This window comes from Diabrotica virgifera, chromosome 8, assembly GCF_917563875.1.
Source record: "Diabrotica virgifera virgifera chromosome 8, PGI_DIABVI_V3a".
Lineage (NCBI taxonomy): Eukaryota > Metazoa > Arthropoda > Insecta > Coleoptera > Chrysomelidae > Diabrotica > Diabrotica virgifera.
In genome coordinates this window covers 7,603,084-7,620,665 of record NC_065450.1, presented here as the reverse complement: position 1 = coordinate 7,620,665, position 17,582 = coordinate 7,603,084, and the positions used below count along the sequence as shown (strand labels likewise).

At 37.1% G+C, this 17,582-nt stretch overlaps 1 protein-coding gene across 1 annotated transcript in view; it reads left to right on the top strand.

Moving 5' to 3' along the window:
* The window catches only part of LOC126890479 (juvenile hormone esterase-like), a 149,140-nt gene that overhangs the window by 91,344 nt on the left and 40,214 nt on the right, over nucleotides 1-17,582 (top strand). The window contains exons 2-3 of the mRNA XM_050659463.1: nucleotides 4,241-4,378; nucleotides 14,288-14,821. Coding sequence (XP_050515420.1) covers nucleotides 4,241-4,378; nucleotides 14,288-14,821 — 672 coding nt within the window. The remainder of the gene's footprint in view (nucleotides 1-4,240; nucleotides 4,379-14,287; nucleotides 14,822-17,582) is intronic.

The window sequence follows — 17,582 nt, the reverse complement described above, 5'->3', positions numbered from 1 at the left end:
TATGCATAAGATGGAATGCAACCACAGACACGTGTTTCTGACTTATTAGTCGTCATCAGTATGGTATAGCCAAACAGGAGCAACGAAACCAATTTGTGGCTGTAATGTTAGAAGACCCTCAGGATTCGAGAGCAACAACTAACACATCCACGGAGGAAGCTACAGCTACCTGAGTACAGCAATGCCAAACGTTTAAAACGTTTTTAAAATCAAACAAGGAGAGGTTAACGCGAGTTAATAGATATCGGCATGGCTCGCAACAATGAAAATACAAAATATGCATAAGATGGAATGCAACCACAGACACGTGTTTCTGACTTATTAGTCGTCATCAGTATGGTATAGCCGTATTATAGCTGTACTCAGGTAGCTGTAGCTTCCTCCGTGGATGTGTTAGTTGTTGCTCTCGAATCCTGAGGGTCTTCTAACATTACAGCCACAAATTGGTTTCGTTGCTCCTGTTTGGCTATACCATACTGATGACGACTAATAAGTCAGAAACACGTGTCTGTGGTTGCATTCCATCTTATGCATATTTTGTATTTTCATTGTTGCGAGCCATGCCGATATCTATTAACTCGCGTTAACCTCTCCTTGTTTGATTTTAAAAACGTTTTAAACGTTTGGCATTGCTGTACTCAGGTAGCTGTAGCTTCCTCCGTGGATGTGTTAGTTGTTGCTCTCGAATCCTGAGGGTCTTCTAACATTACAGCCACAAATTGGTTTCGTTGCTCCTGTTTGGCTATACCATACTGATGACGACTAATAAGTCAGAAACACGTGTCTGTGGTTGCATTCCATCTTATGCATATTTTGTATTTTCATTGTTGCGAGCCATGCCGATATCTATTAACTCGCGTTAACCTCTCCTTGTTTGATTTTAAAAACGTTTTAAACGTTTGGCATTGCTGTACTCAGGTAGCTGTAGCTTCCTCCGTGGATGTGTTAGTTGTTGCTCTCGAATCCTGAGGGTCTTCTAACATTACAGCCACAAATTGGTTTCGTTGCTCCTGTTTGGCTATACCATACTGATGACGACTAATAAGTCAGAAACACGTGTCTGTGGTTGCATTCCATCTTATGCATATTTTGTATTTTCATTGTTGCGAGCCATGCCGATATCTATTAACTCGCGTTAACCTCTCCTTGTTTGATTTTAAAAACGTTTTAAACGTTTGGCATTGCTGTACTCAGATAGCTGTAGCTTCCTCCGTGGATGTGTTAGTTGTTGCTCTCGAATCCTGAGGGTCTTCTAACATTACAGCCACAAATTGGTTTCGTTGCTCCTGTTTGGCTATACCATACTGATGACGACTAATAAGTCAGAAACACGTGTCTGTGGTTGCATTCCATCTTATGCATATTTTGTATTTTCATTGTTGCGAGCCATGCCGATATCTATTAACTCGCGTTAACCTCTCCTTGTTTGATTTTAAAAACGTTTTAAACGTTTGGCATTGCTGTACTCAGGTAGCTGTAGCTTCCTCCGTGGATGTGTTAGTTGTTGCTCTCGAATCCTGAGGGTCTTCTAACATTACAGCCACAAATTGGTTTCGTTGCTCCTGTTTGGCTATACCATACTGATGACGACTAATAAGTCAGAAACACGTGTCTGTGGTTGCATTCCATCTTATGCATATTTTGTATTTTCATTGTTGCGAGCCATGCCGATATCTATTAACTCGCGTTAACCTCTCCTTGTTTGATTTTAAAAACGTTTTAAACGTTTGGCATTGCTGTACTCAGGTAGCTGTAGCTTCCTCCGTGGATGTGTTAGTTGTTGCTCTCGAATCCTGAGGGTCTTCTAACATTACAGCCACAAATTGGTTTCGTTGCTCCTGTTTGGCTATACCATACTGATGACGACTAATAAGTCAGAAACACGTGTCTGTGGTTGCATTCCATCTTATGCATATTTTGTATTTTCATTGTTGCGAGCCATGCCGATATCTATTAACTCGCGTTAACCTCTCCTTGTTTGATTTTAAAAACGTTTTAAACGTTTGGCATTGCTGTACTCAGGTAGCTGTAGCTTCCTCCGTGGATGTGTTAGTTGTTGCTCTCGAATCCTGAGGGTCTTCTAACATTACAGCCACAAATTGGTTTCGTTGCTCCTGTTTGGCTATACCATACTGATGACGACTAATAAGTCAGAAACACGTGTCTGTGGTTGCATTCCATCTTATGCATATTTTGTATTTTCATTGTTGCGAGCCATGCCGATATCTATTAACTCGCGTTAACCTCTCCTTGTTTGATTTTAAAAACGTTTTAAACGTTTGGCATTGCTGTACTCAGGTAGCTGTAGCTTCCTCCGTGGATGTGTTAGTTGTTGCTCTCGAATCCTGAGGGTCTTCTAACATTACAGCCACAAATTGGTTTCGTTGCTCCTGTTTGGCTATACCATACTGATGACGACTAATAAGTCAGAAACACGTGTCTGTGGTTGCATTCCATCTTATGCATATTTTGTATTTTCATTGTTGCGAGCCATGCCGATATCTATTAACTCGCGTTAACCTCTCCTTGTTTGATTTTAAAAACGTTTTAAACGTTTGGCATTGCTGTACTCAGGTAGCTGTAGCTTCCTCCGTGGATGTGTTAGTTGTTGCTCTCGAATCCTGAGGGTCTTCTAACATTACAGCCACAAATTGGTTTCGTTGCTCCTGTTTGGCTATACCATACTGATGACGACTAATAAGTCAGAAACACGTGTCTGTGGTTGCATTCCATCTTATGCATATTTTGTATTTTCATTGTTGCGAGCCATGCCGATATCTATTAACTCGCGTTAACCTCTCCTTGTTTGATTTTAAAAACGTTTTAAACGTTTGGCATTGCTGTACTCAGGTAGCTGTAGCTTCCTCCGTGGATGTGTTAGTTGTTGCTCTCGAATCCTGAGGGTCTTCTAACATTACAGCCACAAATTGGTTTCGTTGCTCCTGTTTGGCTATACCATACTGATGACGACTAATAAGTCAGAAACACGTGTCTGTGGTTGCATTCCATCTTATGCATATTTTGTATTTTCATTGTTGCGAGCCATGCCGATATCTATTAACTCGCGTTAACCTCTCCTTATATATATATATATATATATATATATATATATATATATATATATATATGTATATATATATATATATAGTATGATCAAATCTATTTCCTATGGGAAAAACGGGTTTTCAAGCTCAATAATTCCTGTAATAGCTTCAGTTATCATAATTGACCTTAGATGCATCAGATACCTACTACTTGTCAATACGTTTCAACCTCATGTTTAGTGATTAACATCGGTTAAATCGTTTAGAAGTTATTAAGCTACAAAAATATAAAAAAATTAACGAATATTTCTGAAACGGTTTATGTAGTTGTAGTGGTTACGACGCTAAATTTGATCTGGCAACGGGCAATCCGAGTTCACTAACGGGCCATTCCAATATTTTTTCCCATCTATTTAGAGTAGAAAAAAAATTTAGTTTACATTGGATGGACACTAGATCATTTGGGAGATAATGCGATAAAGGCGACCATTTATAAAGCTTACATTTAATTTATAAAAAAAACTATAAAGAAGAACTCCTGATACAATAATAAAAAACCGCTAAATGCCGTAAAAATGAGTGGCGCATACAATATTCCAGCTAAAAAAGATCTGATATGAGTATTACGTGGCGCGAAAATTTATTTTCATTTTGATGCAAAATTATATTAAATTTTTATTTTAAACGATTTTTCCATAATATTTGCTAAATTTGAAGTAAACGCGCCACAAAAGAGTTTCAAAATTCAAATTGTATCAAAGTTACTCTTTTGTGGCTCGTTTTACTTCAAATTTAGCAAATATGGAAAAATCTTTCAAAATAAAACTAAAATTTTATTTTGCATCAAAATGAAAATACATTTTTGCGCCACGTAATATTCATATCAGATCTTTTTTAGCTGGAATATTGTATGCGCCACTCATTTTTACGGCATTTAGCGGTTTTTTATTATTGTATCAAGAGTTTTCAAAGTTTTTTTATAAATTAAATGTATGAAGTTGAATGCAATTTTTCTCGATTTCATTTCACTCATTTCTACGCCGTTTAGCGGTTTTTTATTCTTGTAATATTACTCTATGATATTTTATGTTGCTATTATTTTTTTACTGCTTTCTGTTTTTTTAAATTCTTTGCTTACTTTAACGTTTCATACTATCATCTGTAAGTTTAGATAGTTAATTTTTATTTTTTTTAAGGCTCCAGAACCTGCTGTTCCATGGCAGGGGGTTCGAAATGCTACAGTCGATGGAGATTCGAGTTACCAAAGAAATGATTTTACTGGGAATATCGAAGGATCAGAAGATTGTTTAAATCTTAGTGTATATACGAAAACGGTAAATAATTTTTTTAAATAATTTTTTACAAATGTCATATTGACCGCACTGTGGTCTTCTTATGTTCATCTGATTTACAATTGAGTCCATGGTTATTTACCCGTGCTTCATTAATACCTGGCAAGATAAATCACACAATTTTATCTAGCTTTATTGTCTTATACGCATAAAACTAAAGACAAACCAGCTATGTACCGTCTGTTATTAAGTAACGACACATGCTATTTCCATGAAAGCTCTAGACTTAATACATCGGAAAGAGATAGGTATAGTTCTGCTCAGAGCCTTCTTTCAGTGCTCTGAAAACTTTACAAAAAGACGTTTGGGGACGTTTTCAGATTTTAAGTACAATTTGTGACGTTTCTGGTTTGTTTACTTGTTGCTTTGTTTGATTTTTATCAGTTTGTTTGATTTTTTGCTGTTTTGTTGTCCTGTTTTTGCATTTATTTTGCAAGTTATTTATAATGGTAGGGGAGCCCAAGCGGGGATTTTTGCAGTTACTCGAGCGCGTCAGATTAGCATATGGGAGAAACCTGGTACCCTGCAAATGTACCTCTACCATATATTGGCTCTTAACACAGAGGAGTTCGTTAAGGGGGGCCTGATAAAAAAAATCTATCCTTAAAAAAACTCGAAATTGTCAGATTAAGATAAGGTAAGTTAAGTACATGCAAAAGAGTGTATATTTCAAAAATCTGACGATTTGAGCCGGGCGTAAGGAAATGGGTGAGACCCAAAGTTTCACAAGAAAAAAGCGAATACTTCGCGAAATGAATGACAGATCGAAAAACTAAAAAATATGTGCCCAATATTTTTTTAAATCTATCGAATGATACCAAACACGACTTCCCACGGAGAGGGGTGGGGGTAAATTTAATATTTTAAATACGAATCCCGCGATATTTCGCGAAATGAACATCAGATCGAAAAACTGTAAAATACACTTATTCAATATTTTTGAAAAATCTATCGAATGGTACCAAACACGACCACCATGGATGTGGGGTGGGGGGTTACTTTAAAATCTTAAATAGGAGCCCTCATTTTTTATTGCAGATTTGGTTTCCTTACGTAAAAATAAGTAACTTTTATTCGAAACATTTTTTCGAATTATGGATAGATGGCGTTATAATCGGAAAAAACGATTGTTGGAAATGGAAAATTAAATTAAAAAATTGCAAGCCCCCACTAAAATGGAAAACTTTACTTAACTTTTTTTGGTTTTAGGACCTACTCTTCACAACCCAATAGGTCCCCAAAGCGCTCGAGTGACTGCACATTTAGCATACTTTGCTCCCCTACCATAATTAAGTATTTTCTATGGGAAATAAGCCACAATTTTACTAAAAAATGAATTTATTAACGTTTCGAAGCCCAAATGGGGTTTCGTTGTCAAAATACAAAATACTATTAAAATAAACAAAAATGTTGTTGCTAAGTAAAAAAATTCTTCTAATAATTTATTTACTCTGACTCATTTACATTAGCAATTCAGACTGTACAATAAATATATTATACACGGCTCACTAAAATAATTAGTTACGCCCCTGTACTACTGATTACTTAAAATTCAAGTAGTATTTATGTAACCTTTCTGGAAACTCCAGGTTATTGTTGAGACTCGCATTTGAACCCCTCGCCGGGGCAGATCGTCAAAAGCTTCCTAACGAGAATCATCTCTAATCTATCGACGCTCCCGCTATTCGTAAAAAGGCCGCATTTTACCGGCTTTTTTTGCTATCGTTTTATACCGCTCAGATAATTCAATCTGCTCAGTATTATCGACGATGATTTATTTAGCGTATTAGTGAGTGCCTTACAAATGAACCAAATGGATTATGGAATTCAATCAGAGCTCTGATGTGACACGTCATCAAGGAATAAAACTGTAAGTACTCTACATGTATGTGAACATAACTTATTAGTCGTGATACTGTATGCATTTTGAACCATATACCTCTCGTAGCAAATATTCTTTGTGCCATTTATGCAGATAATACTTTAAATTACATATGAAAAATCGTTATCTACTCTTAACCAGCTTACCTATGGGAATATACTCTATAACCGTACAATAAGTATAGGTTACTATTGTTAAGGATACTTTACGTATTGCCTAAACATTTCTGTTCCATCGAGCCGTATCATATTAATTATTTATTAATTAAATCCTCAAGGTCCTTCGTATTTGCATATTTTGATAATCTCTATTCTGAGAATAACGGTTTTTCATTTATAGTGTCTTTCTGTTGCATTTGGAAATTTCCAAGCCACGCCGCCCCGGCACAAAAATAAAATATTCCTCTCTTTCTGCACTCAAATTCTCAGTATTTAACCCAGCACGTCTCTACAATAGCTGGTAGGTTGTTAAGCCCGGTCTACACGTGCAATTTCAGAAACTACTTGCTTTGTTCAAATAAAGGAGTCGTTTTGTTTGTATGAAAAAATATTTGCATATATTACATTATTTTATTTTCGTAAATATATTTTTCTGTTTATAGTATACAAAAAGTGTACTCATTTCTTGGCTGATAGTACGGGTGTTATAATTTTAACATTGTTTGTTCAACCTTTTGATTTAAATTAAATTTATAATTTTGAATCCGATTAAGCCTGGTTCACAGGTTACAAAAATTATTAAAAATAATTTTGTTTTCTTGCATAAATTGTAAGTTTTTGCTACATTTAGCTTCGCTTAAGCTCATTTTACACTTCTAGAAAACTATAGAAAATAAATAATTGTTTTTTCCTTCAATTTAATTAATTTAAATACTTGTTAAGGGTGTCTCACACTTGCTGAAAAATACCCATTTTGGAAAATTGCATATATTTTGAAATTTTATAGTTTTGCATTTCATATACTAATCTGCGCTCATACAGGGTGATACTATTAAGCCAATCTCACACTATTAAACGTGTAATATATAATATATTGTACATATTCTCTCATTTTCGCATCGATTTATAGGTTTAGACATTTGCAAATAATCTATCTAATCTCACATTCTCGCAACATGGCTGACCGATCAAAATATAACCGACAGAGGCTCACCGCAAAACTTGATATAACCAAGTTGGCTGATTCGGTTCCCACAACTCTTAATTCTCTAAACAAATATAAAATTCGTGAAATAATTTCACAACTCAAACATTCTTACGGACTTTTCCGCGATGCTCAAAATGTGCTGGAGACGATCCCCGAGGAACCTACCCCCTCTACTGATTCCTCTGTGGTTTTTGATAAATATTTGGATACAATTTCTCTATTGGAAGAAAGGTTAGAGGTCATTGAAAGTTCTAATGTGACTGCTACCCCCTCCCTCCAATTTGACCCTAATTCTTCTCTAACCTCACAGTCTATGGCTAGGCAACGAACAGTAAACCTCCCTCGTATTCAGTTAAAACCATTTAGTGGCTTAGTTACTGAATACAATTCATTCATTGAGACCTTTGATACAATAATAGGATCTGATACTACATTAAGTGATCTGGAAAAACTCATTTACCTCAAAAGTTTTCTAACTTCCGAGCCTTTGACGCTTCTCGAGCATATCCCACTCACAGGTGACAATTACAAAATAGCCCGGGATAACCTGACACAAAGGTACGCCAACTCTAAATCGCTTATCAAAACTCTCATCTCTCAAATTCTTGATGCGCCTCCTATTTCTGGAAACGCAAATCACTCACAATTAAGAAATTTTCATACGGTCATGTCAAATAATTTCAAGGCCCTATTGAACTTGAATAGGCCCCCTTCAGATCTCTTGCATTTACTTCTCATACATATCGCTACTCAGAAACTCGACGCACCTACCATTAGGGCTCTTGAGTTCCAATCCGGTGGTAGCCAAGCTACCCCTGATTTTGTCCATTTTCTAGGGGAAATCGAGACACGCGTTGTTCATCTTGAGAATATTCAATCTCAATCAAAACCAAAATCGACTACTACTTCCAGACACTCTTTACACCTAGCCTCAGACACTTCTACCAGTAACCTTTCGCCTCGCTTAGGTCCTAAGAAATGTTCCTATTGCAACGACTCTCACTCGATCTACTCTTGTCCTCAGTTCAAGCAGTTGAATTCTAAAGAACGTTTTAGTTTTGTCAAACAAAATAAATTTTGTATTAATTGTCTTGGGTCTCACATGCTCGATCAGTGTAAATCCAAATTCTCTTGCATAGTTTGTAAATCTCGTCATCACACGTTGCTCCATTTCGACAAAACGGGTCATAGTAACCCTTCCGCGGCTGTTGGCCAACACAACTCAAATAATCATAATAAAACCGCTATCTCAAATAACTCCCATACACAGGGTAATTCACAACAGGGGCCCTCACATGTTAGAGCTCCTGAAACGGAAGTTAATCTTCAAAATTCGACTCCACATTCAATGGCTCTATCTGCAGCCTCGCTTGATAATCATTTGGTGTTATTAAGCACACTCCAGGTCTATCTTGTCGCTCCTAGCGGCAAGAGGGTCTTCGCAAAGGCACTTTTAGACTCGGCCTCACAGGTTTCATTTATTAGTGCTGACCTCGTAAAGGAACTGTCACTCACCACTAGAGATGGAAAATTACGGATCAATGGAATTAACTCCACCTCATCCTCGTCTCAATCTATTGTAGATACAACAATTTTCGCTGTCGCTAACGACGTTCCTTTTGACATCTCGTGCTCTGTACTCCCAAAGATAACAAATCCGCTTCCTCAAATTTCTATTTCGGCGAGCAAACTAAACATACCCTCAGAGATACCATTAGGTGATCCGATGTTCCATGTAACATCCCCAATTGGTATCCTGCTCGGTGCAGACCTGTATAACGATATCATTCAACCTGAAATAATTCGTTTGGGAAAAGGTCTTCCCGTTCTTCAACGCACTCTACTCGGGTACACGATATCAGGGTCAGTTCCAGACTTTGCTATTAAGTCGAAAAATACTAAAAAGGCTTTGGAATTTTATTCAAACTCTCTCGTTACTTGTTGTTCTCATAACACTCCTTCCGCCGTAAATGAGCCGGTAGTGTCCAACGAGGAACTATCCGATCATTTACAAAAATTCTGGGAGCTGGAAGAAGCCGCTCCTCAGAACACCGATCTCATTAATGATCACCCCGCTGAAATTAATTTTGTAAAACATGTTAATGTTCTCCCCAATGGACGATATGAGTCCACACTCAATCTCAAACTCCCTATCGAAGATATAGACATGGGAAATTCGTTTCTCTCGGCAAAAAGACGTTTTCTCAGTCTCGAGAAACGTTTTCAACTCAACCCTGATTTATTGGAAAAATATCAGGACATTATATCGGAATATCTCAATAACGGACAAATAATTCAAGTGCCGTTAAAAATGCTAAATGACTCAGGTAAACCTAATTACTTTCTCCCTCACTTTCCCGTTTTCAAATCCAACTCTACTACTTCCACTCGTATAGTTTTCGATCCAAACAATAAATCGTCTACGGGAATCTCCCTCAGTGACGTCATAGACAAAGGTTATGTCGTCCAACATGAACTTTTTGACATTCTCGCTAAGTTTCGTCAGTTTAAATTCGCACTAGTAGGCGACATCAAGGCTATGTTCCTACAAATCGCCATTTGTCCCACTGAAACATTTCTGTTAAATTTTCTCTTTAGGGACAATATTCAGCAGCCTTTACGGTGCTATCAATTTCAAAGATTACCCTTCGGGCTCCCAAGTAGCCCATTTATCGCTCAAAGAGTTATCAAGCACATCGCTGACAACAACAAACATACCCACGAACTTGCTACTAGTGTTCTGCAAGAATCTATCTATATGGATGACCTGATCAGCGGTGCTGACAGTCTTCATGAATTAAGTTGTCTTTTCGAACAATTAACTTCTTTGCTAGAAACCCATGGTTTCCTCCTCCACAAGTGGAACTGCAGTTCTTCAGAATTTCTGTCTCAACACAATTTAAATCCCGTCTCTGAAGTCAGTCTTAACTTCACGGGATCTGATAAAGTCTTAGGCATATTCTGGGATTCAGAACGCGACCACTTTTCGTTTAAAACTCCTATCTTCAAATTGGCTAATGTTGTTACTAAACGTACTATTCTCTCCTACATTGCTACTTTGTATGACCCGCTAGGATGGTTATCCCCTGTCCTTGTGAACGCTAAGCTCTTGATACAGGAAATATGGTCCCAGAAATTGGACTGGGATCAACCCATTGACTCACCCATCATTATGAAAAATTGGCAAAACCTCTTATCGACATTCAAAACTATAGAAGAGGTCAAGGTACCTCGATGCTTACTTTTACAAAAGAAAGTTGTTGATGTTCAATTAATTATTTTCACCGACGCATCGGAAAAAATATACAGCACTTGTGTGTATCTCAAAGCGACATACTCAGACTTTTCTGTATCGTCGCGGCTTATCGCTTCTAAAAACAAAATTTCTCCGCTAAAAAATAAACTCACCATCCCCAAATTGGAACTTTGTGGAATAGTGTTGGGAGTCACTCTGGCTCATAGACTTTTTCACATCTTCAAGAAAAATTTGAGTATATCTTCATCTCATCTCTTTGCTGACTCTACAATTGCCTTGTCTTTGATACTTTCTAAAAAACACATTTGGAACATTTTTGTACAAAACAGAATTCAAAAGGTCAATTCCTTGTTGGAAACTTTTCCTTGTGATTTCCATTTCGTCAGAAGTCACGAAAACATCGCTGACCCCGCTTCCAGAGGGATAAATGTCTTTGATAATCCCCAGACCACCGAAGACTGGTTATGCGGACCTAGCTTTATTAGAGACAATCCCATCGATTTTTCTCTTCATCAAATTCCTCATTTTCAGGATGATCTTCCTGAATTAAGGAAGTTAGTTGTCTCAAACATAGCAACAAATCACGAACTCAACGACACCTTTGAAAATCTATTCGCTAAATCTTCTTCTTTTCGTAAAATTCAAAGAATTGTCGCTTATCTTTTTAGATTCATCAGTAATATTAAAAAGAAAATAAATAACTCTCCACGAGATACGGATATATTGACGCCACCCGAAATGGAGATCGCTGATCACGCGATCATCAGGTATATCCAAAGTATCTACTTTAAAAAAGAGATTCTTGAATTGAAAAATGCTAAACTCGTGACCAATAAAGCCATTCGTAAACTCAACCCCTTCCTACAACATAATGATGGGCTGATTCGTGTGGGAGGACGTCTCCGACACGCCCCCATATCGTATAATCAAAAACACCCCATTCTACTTCCTTCTAAATGTCGAGTTGTAGAACTAATCTTGACTCAAGCTCATCATAAGTTATTACATTCAGGCGCGCAAACAGTACTTTCGTATGTCAAAATGAAGTACTGGCCAATTGACGGATTAAGACAGATTAAACGCTTAATTCGTAAGTGTGTAAACTGTTTCCGATTCATGACACCCAATTCTGTTCAACAGATGGCAGATATGCATCCCGATCGTGTACTCCCCACTAGACCCTTCCAAGTCGTCTCAGTGGACTATGGGGGGTTCTTCTTAATTAAGTCCTCACATTTGAGGAAGGCACCGCTTTACAAAGCATACGTAGCCTATTTCATTTGCATGAGCACTAAATGTGTTCATATCGAACTCGTCACAGGATTAAGCGCAGAAGCCTATATTCTTACTCTGAAAAGGTTTATTGCCAGAAGATCCGCGCCCAGTATTATTTGGAGCGACAATGCCACAAATTTCCATGGGGCAAAAAATGAAATGCGCGAATTCTATGATTTTTTCTTAAATCAAAATAATTCGGAACAGATTAAGGAATTCTGTACTCAAAACTCCATAACTTTCAAGATGGGTGTTCCCCGCAACCCCCATCGATTCGGCCTCCATGAGGTAGGAATAAAGAGTGTGAAGTATCACCTCTATCGAATTATAGGAAATTCCCACTTCACCTTTGAAGTGTTTAACACAGTATTATGCCAAATCGAGGCTATTCTAAATTCGAGACCCATCACTAGGATGTCGTCTGACGCCAATGACTTCGCTTTCCTATCTCCAGCTCACTTCTTAGTTCAAAGAAGTTTAACCGCGCCCCCTGAACCAAGTGTTTCAGAGATACCTGAAAATAGGTTGAATCTTTTTCAGCGTATTAGTAAAATTCAACAGCAATTTTGGAAATTGTGGAAAAAAGACTATCTTTGCCTCCTGCAGCAAAGAAATAAATGGACCGACCCTACTGACCCTGTCAAGATCGGGGATTTGGTTCTGTTGAAGGAGGATGGTACTCCTCCACTCTTATGGCCAACTGCCAGGGTAATAGATGTATTGCCTGGTAAGGATGGTCTAGTTCGTACTGTCAAGATTCACACTACTCACGGTGATTTTCTTCGTGGTATTACGAAAATCGCTGTGATTCCCCTGGAAGATTAAAATCTATCCCTAGGGGGAAAACTTATCGTTTTCCTCCATTTTATCGTTGTTACCCCTTGTGTATATAAACTCTAATTTCTTCAAACATTTCTTATCGTTGTGCACATCTTTGCCAATCCCCTCTCTTCGAGGTGATATAGGCCATCTCTCTCGCCTGTCGCCCCCGGCAATATGTACAATAAATATATTATACACGGCTCACTAAAATAATTAGTTACGCCCCTGTACTACTGATTACTTAAAATTCAAGTAGTATTTATGTAACCTTTCTGGAAACTCCAGGTTATTGTTGAGACTCGCATTTGAACCCCTCGCCGGGGCAGATCGTCAAAAGCTTCCTAACGAGAATCATCTCTAATCTATCGACGCTCCCGCTATTCGTAAAAAGGCCGCATTTTACCGGCTTTTTTTGCTATCGTTTTATACCGCTCAGATAATTCAATCTGCTCAGTATTATCGACGATGATTTATTTAGCGTATTAGTGAGTGCCTTACAAATGAACCAAATGGATTATGGAATTCAATCAGAGCTCTGATGTGACACGTCATCAAGGAATAAAACTGTAAGTACTCTACATGTATGTGAACATAACTTATTAGTCGTGATACTGTATGCATTTTGAACCATATACCTCTCGTAGCAAATATTCTTTGTGCCATTTATGCAGATAATACTTTAAATTACATATGAAAAATCGTTATCTACTCTTAACCAGCTTACCTATGGGAATATACTCTATAACCGTACAATAAGTATAGGTTACTATTGTTAAGGATACTTTACGTATTGCCTAAACACAGACGTATATTATACATTTTAAAGTAGAAGACTTTAAAATGATATCGCCAATATTTATGAGTTGCGTTCCTGGGACGACTTTACTAAAAGATAGTTCATTCGATTACATGAAATCAATTCCAACTCAAGAATATCCCATAGAAAATACTTAATTATAAAAATGCCACAAGGAAATAGCTTCAGAACAACATTAAGTTATTTATATTACACAAACTTTTTACAACTAATTTTATATTAATGTTTGAAATTTTATCGTAAGTGTATTTTATGTTTGCCATTAATTTACATACAAAGTTAACCTCATTCACACAGTTCAGGAATGGTTTTCATAAATGGACGATAGAAAAATGAGAACAAGAAATAATATTAAAATAATTTATTATGCTACTTCAAATGTCGCTGTAAGTCTGCACCAAAATTTTAAAGCAACACTAAAATTTTATATTCCACTTATTTGATAATGTCAATTTGGTTATAATATAATCCGTTATCGGAGGAGTAGCCGCTTTCTGTCACTTGCTGTTGCGTGAAGTAAATTTCCGACTTATTTCGTATGTTTTAAATGATGAAGCACGGGCAAAGAACCATGGAAGAACTGTAATTTGAATTTGAACACTTTTTTAAAGGATGCTTCAATGAGAGACCTCACAAAAAATATAGGGTTCCCATAAAAAAGTTATCCCATCATATTTATGTATTTTTTTACAGTTGCCATCAGAATGCAACAAGCTCAAACCAGTTATGTTTTGGATCTACGGAGGTTCCTTTCTAAGCGGCAGCAACAAAGGTAACCTATATGGACCAGAACATTTAATGCTTGAAGATATCGTGTTAGTTTCTGTAAACTATCGGCTCGGATTCTTGGGCTTTCTTCATTTGGACGATACCACCTTAGACGTCCCCGGTAATGCTGGCATAAAAGACCAACAACTAGCATTAAAATGGGTGCAAAAGAACATTAGAAGTTTTAACGGAGATCCCAATAACGTGACAATATTTGGAGAAAGTGCTGGTAGTGAGTCTGTGCATCTACACATTGTTTCCCCTTCGTCAAAAGGGTTATTCCATAAAGCTATCTTGCAAAGTGGATGTCTCTTAAATCCTTGGGCTTATTCAAAAGATTATGGTTTAGAGTTTGCTAAAAGGTTTAAAGAAAATGTTACAACAGAGAAGGAAGCTTTGGAAATTTTGAAGAAAGTACCTGTTGATAAGATATTTGAAGAGCAAGAAAAGTTTTATGCGGTAAGTAAATTTATTAAAATTTTTTTTAATTATCTCACGGAGAGATTTGCAATCTGCCAGTAGGCAATAGGCGTTTTTTGACAATGAATTTGATGACATGTAGAGTATCATTCCAATGAATAGTTTCCTTTTAAAGTTATCTAAATCTAAGTTAAACATTTTGTGTGTGAATTTATAAACATTTGCCTTAAAAACGAAACTAAAGTACTCATATAGAAGTAAAAACTTCAAATTGTATTCTGGTATAAAATCTTCTATTAAAAACTATCTAAAATGTCATCCAAATGGATTGCAAAACGTTTTCGTTCTAATTCAGAACATCTTCAGTGCCTAGAATGAAGTATTTCCACGTTAGATTAAAGCAAAAAAAAGTTAAAATTATGACTGTTAGAAAGAAAAAAACATGTGGGAATACTTACATTCTGCTGAGAAGTTTGAAGCTAGCACACTATTTAAAGTGATAACCCCATAATATATGATTTACATATTATATATTATTAGAATATGGTGACTACAAGTCGATGTTGTTAGATATAATAAAATACATGCTCAAAGGGCAACATGTTTCCCTGCTCGAAAATGCTAGGTACTTGTCAGTTCAATGGGCACAGACCAACTAAGAAAATAGGAAATGGACATTCAATATGACAAGAGTGACATGACATGACAAGATAAAGCCAATTTGTGGTTAAAGCTTAAAAAGTGTAGTTTGGTTTTGGATTTTTTTAGTAAAATATAAAAGTTGTTAATAAATATCTGAAAATGCATTTTAAATTATTTAAATATTATAATCTATTGTAAAGTCTCAATTAGCAACTCTCTATTCAAGAAAATCTTATGGATTTTATAGATTTAATGTGGGTATATTTCATGGTTCAAAGTGTGACGTCATCGAATGTTAAATGACAAGATGAAAGTTAAATTTAGTTAAGTAAAGTGAAATATACTACATACTAAACAATTATTAATGGACTGACCTGGAAGACTAGGAAGCTAAATGAACCAAAAATTCAGAAAAAAGAGTTTTTATGAAATGTACTGTTGGTTGCCTAACAAGATGGTAAGGGTTCGAGTATTGTGGGATCAACAGTATATAATATGCAGAAAGCGATTATTTAAGTGTGTTAAATTTATGAGTATACTATTGTACTGATTAATTATGTCTGTTAAAAGTGGGAGAGGAATTGTGGAAAAATTAAAGTAACTAAAGAATACAGATAGTGAAGTAAATATTGGTGTCACAGATATGATTTTAATAAAATGTAATGGAATGAATAAAAGTATGTGATAAATCTCATAACGGAAAAGGGGAAATAAACTATGTGGCAGCAAAATCTAATTGAATTTATGTTGTTTTGGACGGACTGAAGGAATTCGAAGAAATATTCAGTCCATCCAAAACAACATAAAGTTGATGAGATTTTGCTGTTACATAGTTTATTTCCCCTTTTCCGTTATGAGATTTATTACATACTTTTATTCATTCCATTACATTTTATTAACATCTGACAACTGCAAATTCGATCATACTCTTGCTAGTTTAAACAGTGACATACTAATAGAAGTGGCGGATATTGTAAAGAATCCAACTGCTGGCAATGCCTATACACAACTGAAAGCTCGCCTTCTCGAAAGGTATGGCATTAGCTCAGATGAAAGGATCCACAGATTAATGGAGCTCACTCTGGGTGACTTAAAACCCACTCAACTACTCCACAGAATGCAAGCTCTGGCCACGGATAGCATTAGTACACAAGTTCTAAAATATTTTTGGTTGGACCTCCTACCACCTTCGGTTCGAAGTGTTATATCTGTTCTTGATGGAGATCTAGAAGAGCTTGCTAAGAAAGCCGATAAGTACCTCCGATGTTCCAGTTTTCCAGTCATGGCTGTTACCGAAAGCCCTACCTTAGACAAAGCAGTGGCTGCATTTAATGACCAAGTGAGCGCTTTATCCAACAGATTAGCTGTAGCTGAAGAACGGCAACAGATTCAAATGGTCAAGAGTACCAAGTCATCATCTGACGAGCAGTGTTACTACCATCGAAGATTTGGTGCACAAGCAAAGAAATGTAGACCACCCTGCAGTTTTACAAAAAACGACGAAAGGGCGCAGTAATGGCTGCAACTGCAGCCCCTCACATACCACGCCGCCTCTTTATTACCGGTGGTGTTCTCCAACTTCAGTTCCTTATTGATACAGGGGCAGACCTGAGTGGGCTTCCACGTAAAATCTGCACTGCGACTTGGCCCAGCACTGTATGCCTATATTCTGCCACCGGATCGTGCATCCAAACGTATGGGCAGAGACAACTTTCACTAAACCTTGGTCTGGACCAACCTGTAACATGGACTTTTGTAGTCGCAGATGTCACCACACCCATACTAGGAGCCGATTTTCTGACACATTATGGCATTAGTGTTGACATGAGAAACAAACGACTAGTAAGCTCAAATATGTCAAGCAGTATTACCTGTGTGTCTCGTCGTGTTAAAGTACCAGAAGTAGGCCTATCCACTGCCCATCCTTACGATCGTCCGGCAGCCACTATACCACAGGATACTGAAAGGGTCCAGCACTATATTGAGACTCGAGGTACACCAGTATTTTCTAAACCACGAAGACTTCCACCAGATCGTTTTCAAGCTGCACGAGCAGAATTCAACCAGCTGATGCAGGCAGGCATTATCCGACCATCAAAGTCATCTTGGGCTAGTCCGCTTCACTTGGTTAAGAAGTCCAATGGACGATGGCGAGCCT